General features: G+C 49.4%; 1 protein-coding gene across 1 annotated transcript in view; it reads right to left on the bottom strand.

Annotated features, from left to right (window-relative positions):
- Positions 1 to 16537, bottom strand: part of EPHB2 (EPH receptor B2) — a 211737-nt gene that overhangs the window by 116262 nt on the left and 78938 nt on the right. The window contains exon 3 of the mRNA XM_049774666.1: positions 13161 to 13845. Coding sequence (XP_049630623.1) covers positions 13161 to 13845 — 685 coding nt within the window. The remainder of the gene's footprint in view (positions 1 to 13160; positions 13846 to 16537) is intronic.

Genomic DNA, 16537 nt, shown 5'->3' on the forward strand with positions numbered 1-16537 from the left:
GCACACACATACAAACACACTCACTGGTACACATGCGCACATGTGGTGTGGTAAAGCACACACCTGCACAGCCCTGCCATGGATGCTCTGCATAGATCCCACAGCGCACGCTTGCCCATCCTTCCTGAGCCTCTAGGGAGCTAGCCTAGACAGACAGCTCTGACAGCAGGGTGTGGGGGAGGGCCTCCCTGGCCAGGGTTGTCAAGGAAACGAATATGAAGCTCCTAAAGCTGCATAGCCCGCCCAGGCAGCCGAAAAGGCCAGCGACCACTCTTAGGTATTTAAAATGTGGCTAATCAGATGGTGGTGTGTGCTTGGGAGGGAACTGGAGTTGGGTTTCTTGGAAGGAGTTGGGGTAACATAAGGCACATTCCTTCCACAGTGGGCCCAGGATTTTCTGGGGACACAGGCTAGAAAGAGCTCAGATTGCTTCTGGGATCCATTGGACAGCATGAGTTATTACTTGCCACGTGGCCTAGAGTTTTCTCTCTGAGCCTCAGTTTCCTCATCTGCAGAGTGACATCTGTAAGCATTCAGACAGACAAACCCGCGCTTGGTTTGTTTTGGGGTCACATCCTGCAGTGCTCAGGGGTTACTCCTGGCTTTACGCTCAGAAATCACCCCTGGCAGGCTTGGGGGACCATATGGGTGCCAGGATTCGAACCACCATCAGAGCATTGTAAGGCAAATGCTCTACCTCCATGCTATCTCTCCGGCCCGCCTTTCATCATTTTTTTAAGTGCTCACAACTTTCCCTGCATCCTTTCCAGGAGATTATATCTACTCTAGAGATAAGGTGATCAAGGCTTTAGGAAGTGAGTCACTAGCCTAGAATCAAACAGGTAGTAAATGTGGGAGCCAAGACCAGTGACTGGATCATAGCTGCTTTGTTTAGCCTCCGGCTCCAGGCTGGGGTGGGGCAGGCAATGTGGGGTCATGAGTCTCATGTTTGCAGATGGTCATAGCTACTGACTGGCCTTTCAGAGGCTGTGTCAAAGGCTGGTATTCTACGCTATTGATACTGGGGGTAGGGATGTTTGGCAAGGGTCCGGGGCAGAGAGCAGATCCCACATCTGGACCTGCAGACCCTGGCTGAGGGTGTCAGAGCTGTGCAATAAAACTTCTTGTCTGGTTGGGTATTATTACAAAAACACCCCAAAAGGTGCTATCCACAGCACTTATTAGGCACTTGCTGTGTGCCCATTCTTGCTTAAAACCAAGAACAGATTGCCAGCCACCTGGCCCCAGGCCCTTGGATACATATCCATGCCCTGCTCTCTAGTTCTGCCAGAGCATGGGGCTGATGTCCAGACTGTGCACAGGAGAATCTTCTTCCTTCCCCATCCTTCTGTCTTCTGAGCTCCTTTTATTCTAGAGTGTTCTCTAACTGTATGAGTCTGGGACTGCTGGCCCCTTTCAGCCACAGGGAGAAAGAGATGCAGAGAAAGGGCCTGAGAATATGGAGAGAGGGCAAGTGGTAGAACATATGCCTAGTACAAGCAAGACCCTGAGTCTGATTCCAGGCACCACAGGACCCTTGGGCACCAAACCCTGAGACCCATACTGACAGGCTAAGCATTGCTAGATCCATAATAAATAAATGTGAAAAGACAGATACTGAAGAATAGCCTTGCACATATATGATCATAGTTCAAGAACCCAGTGATGCTACATATGATCCCAGCCATTCTGCTGTTTCAGGCTGGGTAGCTCTGTAACCTGTGATCCCCAGTGCTGAACATGATAACCAGACACTCCCTCTGCCCTACAAAGGGGAATTATCACAGATAAACATAAACATTCCAACTAAAATTAATAAAAGATGTGTGCATGCTAGGACAGGTGGGCCTTGGTGAATATGTGTGAGCTGCAACCAGAGTGAGCCCCCGGGCAGCTTGTGCTACATCACAACTATTGGAGTGCAATGTCAGGAAACACAGCACCACATGGTGACCCCATCAGTACCACAGTGTCTGGGTGCTACCTGATCATTGCAGTAACATCAATAACAAAGGAAGGAAACAAAGATGATGAAAGAAAAAAAATCAAATCAAATCAAATGTGAGCAAAAATCTTTTTGGGGGGGTTGTTTTTGGGCCACACCTGGAAAGTACTCAGGGCTTACTCCTGGCTCTGTGCTCAGGGGAATGGGGGTGCTGGGAATCCAAATAAAGTCAGCCGTGCATAAGGCAAGTATCCTACCTGCTCTGCTATCTCTCCAGCCCCTGAGAAAAACTTAAAAAAATAAAAAATAAAAAGACCTGATAGGGGCCACCCATGGCTAGATCTGAACTAGTATGTGGCTCAGTGGTAGAACAGTTACTTTGCATGTGTGAGGCCCTGAATTCAGTCCCTGGCAGAGCATGGTGCCCTGAGCACTGTTGAGAACTGAGCCCAGAGTAGCCCCCTGGGCCCATAGGGTGTGCCTGCAAAGTCAAAGACCAAACAAAGGGTCTGAGGAATAAGTGGGCTGCAGGTGGATCTGAGGAAGGGAACAGGAGGTGGTTGTAGGCATCTCCCCTCCTCAAGCTATGTGTGCGTGGCTGACCAGGCTCTGGGTAAGGACACAGGTCCTCCACATCTCTGATCTAGGACCACCTGTTGGGAATCCTGCCATGGTGAGGCTAGTGCAGGCCCAGGAGCAGGGGCTCAAGTTCCATGTGTCAACGTGAGAACATGAGTAAGACGGAAAGCCTCTCTTGGGGCTCCAAGACGAATGGACCGAATTAGCAGAAATGCCAAGTATGGAGAATAAGAAACATCTCTCTTAGCCACAAGCTGACACACCACTCTTCTAAGGGCCTTTACCAGTCTCCTCACTCACATTGGGGTGGCAGAATTCAGTGAATTGGCTGAGCCAGGCTCCACAACAAATGATTTTTGGCACCATTTTATTTATTTATTTTTTGAGCCACACCCAGCTGCATTCAGGAGTTACTCTCGGCTCTGCACTCAGAAATTATTCCTGGTGGGTTCAGGAGACTATATAGATGCTGGGGATTAAAATCCAGGTCTGCTGCATGCAAGATAAATGCTCTACTCACTGTGCTATCGCTCTGGCCCTGTTCTTGGCAGCTTTTATACACTAAGCATATCCCAAGACACTGGCAAGAATAGAGTGGGCAGGAGCACAACTGTCCCAGGATCCTACACTCCCTGGGGTAGAGAATAGGCAAGAAATTGCCATGGGAATATACATGGAGGTATGGGGTGACAGTGAAAGGAAATCAGCTAGAAGTGGACTAGTCTTTATGCAAGCACTTGCAGAGAGCATGTGTATGCATATATGTAAGTGTGCATGTGTGTGCATGCATACAGTACATACACTTGTCTTCCTTTTAAAAGGAGGGGAGCAGGAAACCTGGAGAAGTTGACTTCTGGGCAAGGGAAGGAGGTGAGAGACCAATCAGTGCAGATAGTAGTGGAAGAACATTTTAGGTAGAAGAAATGGTCAAGAAAGGCGGTGAGTGCATTGGCAGTAGAAGGGACAAGGAGTAGAAAGACAGCAGAGGGGCCGGCGAGGTGGCACTAGAGGTAAGGTGTCTGCCTTGCAAGCGCTAGCCAAGACCGTGGTTCAATCCCCCAGCATCCCATATGGTCCCCCCAAGCCAGGGGCAATTTCTGAGCGCTTAGCCAGGAGTTACCCCTGAGCATCAAATGGGTGTGCCCCCCCCCCAAAAAGAAAGACAGCAGAGAAAAAGAGGGGTATAGACTTGAGAGTTCTTTTGGATGTTCATTTTTTATCTTTGTAGAATGAGGAGTGGGGGCAGTTCTCAGTGGAGCAGAGGCACAGCATGATTAGTTTTAGAGTAGAGATTTCTAAATTTATTAGAATCTCCTTTCAGGAGAAAAGGACTCTGTGCCCCTCTGAAAATCTGTCTTTAAGTCAACAAAGAGAAGTGTACCCCAACTGCACCCCAGGCTACCCCCTTCCCTGTCACTCCAGCATCCTCCAACCTTCAGTAGGCATCTCATCACTTTAGAGACTGGTCAGAGGGAGCTCTGGGTAGAGCAGGCTCTAGGAGCTGGGAGCACACTGAGTGGAGAAGTCCAGGTGACAGCCGGGTATGTGAGATGGACTTGAGAGAAGAGGCCCGGCTGGAGAGATGCCCAGAGAGGGCGCCTGAAGCTCTGGGCCTGGACAGAATCACCAGAGAGAGGGAGAGTGGGAAGAGGGGGGCTGAGGACTCCGCACCAGCCCCTGCAAAGAAGAGAGGTGAGAGGAGAATAGGATCACAGGGAGGGCAGAGACACAGCAGGACATGGGGAAGGGGGCTGAACTGGGCACTGGTGACAGAACCCTGTGGGCCTTGGTTCTGGCAGTTCAGTTTAGTGCTGGTGCCAGGGGGATTCAAAAGGGATCCAGGAGAGGACAGAGCAGCAGGGGCTGCATGGGAAGGTGGGTGCCTAGACATTAGAATCATACCAGTCAGAAACCCAGTTCCAATTCCCACTGGACCACTCTTTCCAGCTAGCCTCAGTCTATCCCCTGCTTCTGGGCAGCCCAATGAAGAGCTAAGTCTTGACTTCCTAATCTGAAGAAGGGGGTAATACACAGCTCTTTGGTGATGAGGGGGTTGCATGCTGGGCCACACCCAGCAGTATGCAAAGCTAACTCATGGCTCTCTACACAGGGACCACATGTGCCTGCTAGTGTTCAAGATGGAACCCAGGTTGGCTATGTGCAAGGCAAGTGCCTGATGTGCTTTACTATCTCTCTGGCCAAGTACCCTCCTTACTTATGAGGGTTGTTGACAACAAGTGTGATGAGTGTGAATGCATTGGGCTGATGATGAGACACTTGCAAACACTCTGGTGTGAAGACAGGTCTGGCTTTCATTTCTGGCTCCACCATCCATGTGCAATGTGGCCAATTATTTAACCTCTCAGATCTGATTATTCTTTGAGAAGAGAGAAGTAACACCTCTACTCCAGTTCTAGGGGACTTGCGAACTTGGGAAAGGATGTGAGGCCTGGCACATAGTGGTGGTACAGAACCAATATGTCACCTATCAGGGCTCCAGTTTGGTTCCAAGTGATGTCTGGGGAGGGGGTACAGGAAGCTGGGTATTCCCTATATTTGAGAACTGGGATGCTAGGTGAGTCAATTTATCTGCCTTGGGTAACCATGAGGCTGGTGATAGATCAAGGACAAGACAAAGAAAGCATATGGATTGTCAATGGACCAAAATGAAGGTGAAGCAGCCTTCAAAATGAAGCAGGTGCAGCCTGCTCCTGGCCTATTGGCTAGATGGTTGGTTGGATGGACAAGTTACTGGAACCAGGAAACATCCTAGGAAAACTGGATTCTAGTCCTGGCTCTGACCCCAAAGTTTTATGTGACCCTGGAAAAACCATGTCCTAAAAATGTTTTCTTATTTATTTATTTATTTATTTAGATAGTTAGTTATACCAGGGGTGCTCAGGATTTACTCCTGGCTCTGCAACTATTCTTGATAGAGATCATTCCTAATAGAGTTTGGGGGGAACTTATGGCTTCCTGGAACAAACCTGGGTCAGCTACCTGCAAAGCAAGTGGCTTACCCACTGTACTATCTCTTTGACTACACCATGTCCTCTATATTAAAAAACAATTTTTTTTGAATGTTGGGTCACACTTGTGTTCAGGGCTTACTCTTGGCTTTTGTGCTCAGGGATCACCTATGGTGATCTGGGGGCCATATAGGGGGTCAAACTTGGGTTGGTTGTGTGCAAGGCAAACATCCTACCCATTGTACTATCATACGATCTCTCTGGCCAATGTGCCCTCCTCCAGTTTTTCTTGCCTCTAAAATGGGGATAATGACCTTGGCTTTTCCTCAATCATGTGATTACACCATTCAGATCAAAGTATGCCAGAGGGTGAGATCAAATGCTACACAAAAGCCACCTCTAATCTTTCCGGGAACAAGGCAGGGTGTAAGTAAATAAATAACTGTACATATGTGAGACATTATAATTACAAATGGCATTTTACCCTCCAAGCCATGGCAGAAAAGAAGAATTTGGGAGAGTATGAAGGACTTGAGGTGGGTGGAGCACAGTTCAGCTCAGCAGTGCACCAGGTAAGTAGACAAAGGTAGCTAGGTCAGCCTACCCTTCTGTGCTACCAGACACCCAGATCTCAGAGCTTGGGTTTCCAGTGGATCAGAGGAAGGACTCAGAATTTTCCAGCAGGTCTCAATTCAAGCCTCTTATCTATGTGACCTTAGTCAACTTCCTTCACCTTTCTGGCCCTCAGTTGCTCCTCTCAGATCAAAGCCTGTACCAGGAGACTTGGTGCAGGGGAGGTGGGAGAAATGTCAGCCTGGCAGCTCCTGACAAAGGCCCTCTGGGACATGGTACACACACACACACACACACACACACACACACACACACACACACACACACACACACACCCCACAGGGTGGGGCGGAGGCCATCGTGAGGCCTGTGGGGTTTGAGCCAGCTGCCGCAGAGCAATGAAAATCTCTTAACCACACAGAATTGTTAACGGCTCCCAAATCCAGTTGTACCACAGGCTTAGAAAGGCTTAAATTGTTAAATGCATAAACTTTCTCAATAAACGGGGCCTCTCTCAACAGACCCCTGAGCCCAGCCAGATGAAAGGGCAGTGGCGGGGGCATGAATCCCCAACTGTTTATGGACCTCTGAGTGTTCTGGATGCTGTCCAACCCTTTCACCAGAGGCTGCAGGGTCCTAGGGAAGCGGGGACACATAGGAGCTCTGGGTTCTAATCCTGTCCCTTCCTAGGGTGGCACCTTCCACAAACTAATTACTGAATCTAAACTTTAGTTTCCTCTTTGGTGAAACTGATTTCAAACAGTCAGTGAGCCCTGAGGGAGGCATAGCATGGTCCCAGAGGGTTTTTCATACTGTGATCACTGGATGAAGAATCCTGTTACCTCCAAGTAGCAGGAGGAAGTGAAGCAGAGGCCCAGTCTTTCTGTACTCCAGAGTGCTGTGATGGTGGCCCTGATCTGTTTAATGGGGGACAATGTGGGAAGAAACAGAAGATCGGGGCCGGCAAGGTGGCGCTAGAGGTAAGGTGTCTGCCTTGCAAGTGCTAGCCAAGGAAAGATCGCGACCGTGGTTCGATCCCCCGGTGTCCCATATGGTCCCCCCCAAGCCAGAGGCAATTTCTGAGCACTTAGCCAGGAGTAACCCCTGAGCATCAAATGGGTGTGGCCCGAAAAAACAAAAAAAAAGAAGATAGTCTTCAGTCACTGTTGAGTAGCAATAGAGGTATCCTCTCTGGCCAGATACTTGGAGGCATTCTTTCCAAGGCCTTGCACCCTTCAGTAAGAGAGGAAGATCCCTTTGCCATTGCCTGGGGATGAGTACCATCCACCCCATCCCCTAGCCATTGAAGTCCTCTTTCTTCCAGACCCAGCTACCACCTGGGTGAGCCCACCTCACTATAAGCCCCTCAGCCTTTTATTTGTCACACACTCTCCCCATTCTACCATCTCAGGGCTTCCTCAGGAATCTGGAATATGGGCAGGGTAGACACAGCCACTGGGCAATGAGTTGTTCCAGCATGTTGCAGAAAGTTGGGTAATTCTGGCCGTATACCTTGAGGCAGTATTCCAGGTGTCTCGGCAGCTCCGCCTTTTTTTAAAATTTTTTTATCATTTTTGAAACAGAGCTGATCAGATGAATAGAAGCTACAGGAAGGTATGAGAGCCTGAAGAATCAGATCACAGCTCTGGGGAGTCAGAGCTCCCTTTCCCCCTGCTTGGTCCCTTACCAAGCCTCCCCAGATCCAGATGGCATCTGCCTCATAGCCATTTGGAGCCCCAGAAATATTAAACCATATCTTAAGAGAAAATATAATAATTTCTAATCATTTTTTTTCTGGGCTAATTCTTGCCCTTGGTTCTCCCATTCTTTAAAACTCTGAGGAAATGGATCCTCCACCAAGAAGCCTTCCTGACTCTATATCTCCCAACTCCTCCATATGGCTGAAGGCTGTCTAGGAGCTATCTACTGCAGGCTGAGATGAGCTTTCAACATCTCTGTAGCCCCCCACATCTAGCCCACTATTTGCAGTGCTAAACAACATGTATTAGTTTCCTGTTCATCTATGAAAATATTATCAGATCTCTCTAAGAAGCATAAACACTCAGATGCTGAGGTTAGACAGAAAACTCAAATGCTTTGCATATAGGAGCCCAGGGTGCAATCGCAGCATTGCACAGTCCCTTAATTAAGAATTCTAATCCAGGGGCCGGGCGGTGGCGCTGGAGGTAAGGTGCCTGCCTTACCTGCGCTAGCCTAGGAGACGGACCGCGGTTCGATCCCCCGGCGTCCCACATGGTCCCCCAAGCCAGGAGCGACTTCTGAGCGCATAGCCAGGAGTAACCCCTGAGCGTTACCGGGTGTGGCCCAAAAACCAAAAAAAAAAAAAAAAAAAAAAAAAAAAGGAATTCTAATCCAGGGGTCGGTGAGATGGCGCTAGAGCAGGGGTCTTCAAACTACGGCCCGCGGGCCACATATTGTATTTATTCCCATTTTGTTTCTTCACTTCTAAATAAGATATATGCAGTGTGCATAGAAATTTGTTCGTAATTTTTGTTTTTACTATAATCTGGCCCTCCAACAGTCTAAAGGACAGTGAACTGGCCCCCTGTTTAAAAAGTTTGAGGACCCCTGCTAGAGGTAAGGTGTCTGCCTTGCAAGCGCTAGCCAAGGAAGGACCGTGGTTCAATCCCCCGGCGTCTCATATGGTCCCCCCAAGCCAGGGGTGATTTCTGAGCACTTAGCCAAGAGTAACCCCTGAGTATCAAAAGGGTGTGGCCCGAAAAAACAAAAAAAAAATTCTAATCCAGGAAAAGCCAACCCCTAGCATCATTCAATATAGCTCCCAAACAAAACAACAATAACAACAAATCACACAAAGTAAACCAGAAGCTGACTTTCTAATGTCTTGTGACAGTGTGGCTAGATGAAGAGATAGATGGGCAGGTAGACCAAAGGACAGATGGATAATAGCTATGAAAAAGAATAGTTATGTTGAAAGCATCCAGAAAAGGGTGGGGGTGATTCCAACTTTTAAGAGCAAAGATTGAGCAGCTTGACTTGGCTGGGGTCCCTGGCCAATCCCCCCTCCTCAAAGATGGGCCTGTGTGGTCTCAGTCCTGACCTGAGCTTGGAGGCCTAGAGGAGATGATGATCACCATTCCACCACCCCACTCCCCAGCTGCATGTCTCCACCCAGCCCCTGAAGAGAAGCAGCGGTACTTTCTATAGGGGGGGGTCTACACCGCTTCTCCCAGCCAGCATTCCAACCCTCACACCCTTTCCCCAGCCACCACAGGCTCTGCCAACTCCCTCCCTCACCTCTTTGAGACAAACTGACCGATTCCCACCCCCACAAACTCACCAGACACATGGGGCCAAGGGGCCAGCCCTGTGGGGAGAAGGCTGGCCCAAGGGGTTGGGGATATGGTATGATTTAACTCTGAAGGCCAGAGGTTCCTTTGGCTTCCTCTCTTTCTTGAGTGAGGAAACATTAGATTCTAAGAGAGAAACAAAATAAAGCTGCAGGCATAACAGCCTGTGCTGGTGAGTATGAGGGGAAAGAGGCAATCTGGAAAGTCAGCAGCAAGAGGGAACCTTGGCTCAGTCTTTTTTGCAGGGCAGTCTTGCAGTACATGGGTGGCAAAAGCACTTAGGAAAAACAACAATATGTACTAGTTGACCCTACAATTCCACGTCTGGACACATGTCCTATGCAAATACAGCAGCAGTGCCAAAGGACAGTGGGACCAAGAAGCTCTGCAAGTATTTGTGTGAGATGTGAGGCCCATGCTGAGGATAGGCAGGTACAGTGGACTATGGTCTGGCTAGCCCATAGACTTTAACACTTCAGTACACCTCCCTACAGGCTATTGTAGATCAAACTCAATGGGAAGTCGGGGGGGGGGGGGTAATGCTTACAAAATATTAGTAAGCCTAACATCCTCTTGTGGTTTTAGCAGGAATTCATCTTTCCTTTAAAAAAATCAATAGGTGTGAATATGCCTAGAACAGTCTGTTATCAGTGGCTATCTCTGGATGACTAATTTTCTCCCTTTTGCCAATCAGTGGTTTCTCAAGAGTCTGTAAATAACTGCATTGCTTTTATGATATGCAGAGGTGCCCATTCCTACCAAAATAAAAGAGAAAAAATTATCAGGAAAACCAAAGGGCTATAGATCAAAAAAGAAGAGGCAATGTTTGAGTTCTTATTCACATTGCTCTGAGGCTTTCTCTAGACCTTTGCTCACTTACACTGCTTTTCTGTTTTACCAATGAGAAAACAAAAGCTGGAAGACGGTCCTCACATAGCAAGTGAGAGTCAGAGCTGGGGCTCCACATCAGGTCTCAGGGCCAAAGAGAGGGCGTGGGTGGGAAGAAGAGCAAGCCTGGGAGCTGCCTGGTAGGGCAGGGCAGGGCTGAGAAGAGGCAGGGAGAAACCCAGCAGCTGGGAGCAGGGCTCTGAGTTGGAGCCAGCAGATCTTTAAGTACGTGCAACCCTGCACCCTTCCCACTGGCTCACAGCCCCTCTGCCTGTCCAAGCTAAATACCAAGAATCCCATTATGGCCTATGGGATCATGTGTACCATGGCTATGCCTCCAGATTCATTATTAAGTGACTTTCCTTGGAAGGGAGGAAGGCAGGGCCCCATGGTGGTTAAGCTGTGGTCTCTCTATGGGTGGAGGCACAGAGAGACTGAGGGGATCCATGGGGAAACTGAGGCAGGAGCAACTTGACAATGAAATGCAAAAACATCAGGAAAGACTTAAGGAAACAGATTCAGGGATTGGGTGTAAATAATTGATACAGACGTTTCAGGGCTAACCTCCTCCCACCCCTGCAGACTGCTAAAGGTCAGTCCTGGGGGCTGGGTGGCGCAGCCAGAAGAGGGCAGGAGCCAGGCATGAAGGTGACAGAGCTCTGTGATGAGGCCAAGGTATGTCCCCCATGGCTTTGGCATGACTGTGCAGGTACTAATGATGCACAATGACACCCACCCAATGCTCCCTATGGGGCTTGTCTCACCAAACACTACCCTCCAAGAGCCTCTATGTATATCCCTCAAACAATAAAGATATGACCGACTTCTAACCCTCCAAACCACCCATCATCCTCTCTACTCCATCCAGCACTCCTCAAGTAAAAATGGAGAGGATAATGAATATGAACCCCTTATTCACAACCATGTCCCCAAGCCTGGCTTGCAGAAAGTAGAAGATAGACGAAGGCTCAACAGCCCACAGGAGAAATCCATGATGAGTAGCTGGGGTCTCTTCACATGATGCTCCTCCCCTCTCGCTACACCTCACATGTAATAAGCACCCCAGGACGTCAGTCAGATTGAGTGTTTTGTTTGGGGGCCACACTCAGTACTGTTCAGGGCTTACTCTTTGCTCTGTGCTCAGAGATCACTCCTGACATGCAGATTTCAAATTCAGCTTGGTCACATGCAAAGCAAGCATCCTGCCTGTTGTACTATCTCTGGACCAGACTGAATGGGCTTTACCTTACTTTTGCAAACCACTCTGCATCTAGAGCCCCCAGCCCTCTGTAAGCTCCTACCCCCATCCCATCCCACCCTCATCTCTGAGGATGGCCATCACCACCAGCTCCCTGTCTGCCAGGAAGACTTAGTACCAGCCTATTTCCTCTAATTTGTATTAACAAAGTAATGCCTGTACCTCCCTATCAAATATCTAGTTATATTTTAGAACTAAATGTGTCTTTTCAAGGCACACCCTCCTATTTCCTGTGAGTGCTCTCCAGAGTGGCAGTGGCCATGGTTTGGCCAGCAAGTCCTGATAGAATTGGCCCAGGCCTCATTGGCACATCTCCCAAATGAGCTCATGCTCTGCTGACACAGAAGCCTCAGGGCCCTTGGATTGAGAATCTGGTTCTACACTTCATCTCAGAGTCACAGAAGAGGCCTTGGGGAGGCTGGGTCAGGCCTATGAATCTGCATTGAAAGAGATGGTGAGAGGTACTGGAAGACAGGAATGTGCTCTGGGCCCTGCTGAAAGCTGGGGTCATCCTTCCTCTGTGTTTCAGGCCCAGCATAAGCTGATGTCCTTCCAGTTCCCTGAGCACATCCTATCCAGCTTTTAGTACTCATAACCAGGAAGGACCTGAGCTGAGCTGAGCCTCCAGAAGGCTGTAGATGGGGAAGGGATGCAGGAAAGGGGATGGAAGGGAGTCAGATTTGGATGCACCCTATGCCTCTAACTTGGAAAAACCACCCATATCAGACAATCTCCACTCATCCATTGACCATGGCTTAGTGACCCCATCAACCCCACCACCACCACCATTGCCTTGTTCCCCATGTATCTCTCTCCTTTGGCATGTGGGTTGAATTTACACCCCCTCTTGATGAAAGACATAAAGCAGCAGTATTTAATCTGCCGCATCCTGGGCTTCCTTCCGCTCTGGTGATCCCAGCATTTCAATTATGGACCCCTCTATCGACCTGTCTCCCAAAAGAACCCAAAGCTGACCCTCCAGGGTCTCTCAGCATTGATAAAGAAAGAATTTCCTTGTTTGGTCATCTCATAGCCTGTCCCACACTGACTGAAAGCAGTAACCAGGATCTCAAGTCGGCTGTGATGACACATTTCCTTAAAAAGGAAACGAGACCTCTTTTGTAAAATAAGACACCAAGTACCACTCGCCCTCATTCATCTTCACAGAGCAATTAAAACAGGAAACACTCATGCCCACCCCCACGGAGAGAACGATAGCATTCCCAGAGTGCAAATACAAGACACCCATTCAAGAAGTGCTGTTTGAATGCCTGTGCTGGAGTGGGCTGGAGAATTAATACAGTGGGTAGGACTTACCTGCCTTACATGTTCACTTGACCACCCCAGAAACTGATAAAAATCCTCGAAGAATGACCCCTGAGTACAAAGCTAGAAGTAAGCCCTGGAACTGCCAGGTATGGTCTCCAAAACAAAAAGCCACTTCCTCCTCAACCCCCAATCTTCTTGCTCAACAGTGGAACCAGGACTGTAGATTCAGAAACTGAAGATGGAGCAAGCATCTCATGGTCACTCCACCCTGCAGGCCTCAGCAGCCCCAATTGCCAGACCCAAGTCTTCATTCTTGATCAGAACACCTGTCCTACCATGGACCTTACCTCGGCAGATGGTGCCATTCTCCACAGCCTCAAAGCCTGCTTTGCACATGCAGCGCCCGATGGGCACTAACCACTCGCCATCCCCATTGCAGTAGAGTTTGATGGGCACGTCCACTTCCTCAGCATTGGCGATGCAGCTGCCACGGGCAGCCACCAGGGATGTGCTCTCCGCCCCTGACAGTGTCTCTTGGAATACAGCACCATTCTGGATGACACGAGGGCACTTGCGGTAGAAGACACGCACGGCGATGAGAGACATGCAGCCTCCATAGTCCTGGAAAGCCAGGTAGAAGCCGCTGCGAGACACGGGCCCAAAGCTTCGCACCTCAGTGTTGATCTTCATGACCCGGCCACCCAAGTCCACCTGCGAGAAGCTCTCGTCAGCTGCAATGGTGTCCACTTTCACCCAGGGGTTCTCCATCCAGTTGGGAAAGGTCTTGGTGGCCGAGTCAAAATCGGCTTCATAGTAGTAGAGATTGAAAGTTTCCTTGCAGGACCCTGGCACGTTGGGGATGCTGCTGCAATCACGCACCGAGAACTTCATCTCCACGTGGATGCGGTGGGCGCCGCGGCGCCGGATGAATTTGGTCCGAAGCCAGTTGTTTTGGCTGGATTCAAACACGTTGCATACCTGGTACGTGCGAATTGTGTTCATGTTCTCATCGTAGCCGCTCACCTCTTCCCACTGTGGGCAAAATGTTAGTCAGGTGGGGGAACAAGGGTGCAGCCACGGGAACACCCCATCTATGAAGGGAGATACAGATGGCAAGATATCCTCCCAATTAATGGGAGTAGATGGGAACCCTGACATTAGGAATGTCCTTATCTGACAGGGGAGGCACAAGCTTGATCTTAAAGTAGTCTCACCTGACAGCAGATAAAAGCCCTCTATAGATAATATTCCTAGTCTAAGAGGGAGGTAAGCCTTGGTCCTAAAGAATTCCCTGGACTGTGAGGGACCTTCTGTCCTACCCTTGGCATTCCCCTAGTCTCTATGGGAAAGGTGACCCTTCTTCAGGGTGCCCTAATTTATTAGAAGACATAGACTCCTGCTCCAGAGAGTTGTCTCCCTCAGGCAATAATCTAGGAAGGCCCAAAGGAAACCCTCTGTGCTGAATGTTTGGGAAGCTTTCAGGTAGCACAGTGCCTAATGGGGGCTCCTGCCCTTCTCTGGAAGGGTCATCCCACCCCTCATGCCCCACCATGAAGACACAGTGCCACTACCTGACAGACATTCTGCTCTGAACTCGAAAGGGCAAAGATGGCATCTCCAGGGCATTTCCATACTTTCTGCTGGGCAGAATATGTAAGTGTATAGAAGGGCAGAAGGGCCAGGTAGTTTCTACTCAGATTAACTTTGTTCAACCTACTGGGCCTTTGCTCACTTTCCTGTACTCTCCTCTCAGACCATCTCATTTTCTCTGCCCATCTTCTGGAACCCTTGCAGTAGGATCTCTCTTGGGCTGCCTGGGTTTTCATTCACTCCTCAGGTCTTTGGGTATAGTGATCCCAGAAACCTGGAGAGGTGCTCAGGCAGCATTCCATGTTTCCTATTTCCTCAGTCGCCTCGGGTGCTGGATGACTTCTAGGCTCAATGTAAAAAGGGCTAGGGAGTTGGCTCAGCTATGGTATACTTCCCTGCTGGCACAGGTGACACCTTAGGTTCCATGTCTAACAGCAAAGCACACCTGTCCACCTATGCCAGCCTGGGAGCTGTGCTGGGCCCTCAGTTATTTGTCATGGGCTCCCATATGGGATGCATGCTTATTGCCATTTTATAGACAAGGGAGCAGAGTTCAGAGAAGGGAGGCTCCTTGACATGCTCATACATTCAGACCCTTCCATGCTGCCTAGAAACATGAGGTGCCAATGGTGCCCCACAAATCTTGGGGCTCAGTCTAGCTCTGTTAACTTAAGTGTGACTTCAGATAAGTTACCCACAAGTCCACATGTGGCTGTGAAGGGAGTCCAGGGACTGGAGATGCATTACCCTCCAGGGATTGATGCTTGTCCTTTTGCTCTCTCCAGTTCTCTGAGTCCAGAGTATAGGACAGAGCAGTGCTATAGTCCATAAGCCCAGCCTCTCCTATGGCCACTCTTAAGCTCCCTATATTGCATTGCCTTATTTTTTTTCTTTCTCTTTTTGGTGGCACCATGTGACAAAGTCAGCCCCCTGTTACAATCACTGCTCTTCTTCAGAACTTAATTAGAGCACTTAATTAGAGCACTCTGCCTTTCTCCTCTCTCTAATTAACATGCGGAGGCCCTGCAGCCTAAACACCCCAAATAATTGCGTCCAGGGGCCCTGCAGCCCAGCCTGGCCTCATTACTGGCAGGGTGGGGCTGTGCGCCCAGCAGCCTTTGCCTTCGCCTTTGCAGATGGAAAATTGGTGACAAGAAAGCCACAGAAAGAGGCCTGACCCTGAAGCCCTGCCTATTGAGAGCAAAGGCCTAGGGGTGGAGGGTGGTATTCAGCCCCCTGGGGCAGCAGCTGAGTCCCAGCAGAGGAGTTGGGATGGGGAGAAGGGGAGGGATGGGCTCTGTGAGCCCAGAGCAGTCCCCCAGACCCAGTGGGATAAGGAAATGACATTAGAGCTGATGATGATGACAGTGACAATGGTGACAGCTATGACAGTTGCTGGCTATTGGGAGCCCTACCCTGTCAGTGCTCTGCAGAATAGCCTATCAGCATCCTGGGAGGATGATGGGGTGTTAAAGAAACAGAAGTTGAGACTAGTCATGCCACTGGCTCCAAAACAACTGGCAGGTGAGATGGACCTCCTGACCCCATGCCCAGTACTCAAGTGCCAGGTGGGCTGCTATAGGGAGAGAGGAATCTGACAAAGGTGTAAACTGACTGCCTCAGAGGTCATGGCCAGTACATCTGGGTTCAGACTGCCAGCCCCAACAGAGGGAGGCTGAGAGAGGGCGCTCAGAGCATGTGGTGGTCAGTTTTGAATACACATACACATAGCCCCCTTCCATAAATAACTGAACCATTCAAGCCAGAGCAATAATATAGCAGGTGGGCACTTGCTTTGCATGCAGCTGATCTGGGTTCAATTCCCTGGCATCCCATATGGTCCCCCACATTCTTCCAAGAACTAATCCTCAGCTTAGAGCCAGGAGTAGCTCCTAAGCACTGCTGAGTGTGGGCCAAAACAACAACAAAAATGAGGAAACAGTATTTCACATCTCATAGCTATAAAATGAGGGTTCCTACTTCTCAGACTCACCCTTTTATCATGATATTAAAAACTCATGTTCTTATGGTAACCAGTGCTCCTTCGATGGTTGGGGAGTCAGGTTGGTGGGCAATGAGAGGCATGGTCCTGAGATCTGAAGAGGGCAAATGGAATGGAAGGGTGCACCCAAGG

Source organism: Suncus etruscus, chromosome 6, assembly GCF_024139225.1.
Source record: "Suncus etruscus isolate mSunEtr1 chromosome 6, mSunEtr1.pri.cur, whole genome shotgun sequence".
NCBI classification, from domain to species: domain Eukaryota; kingdom Metazoa; phylum Chordata; class Mammalia; order Eulipotyphla; family Soricidae; genus Suncus; species Suncus etruscus.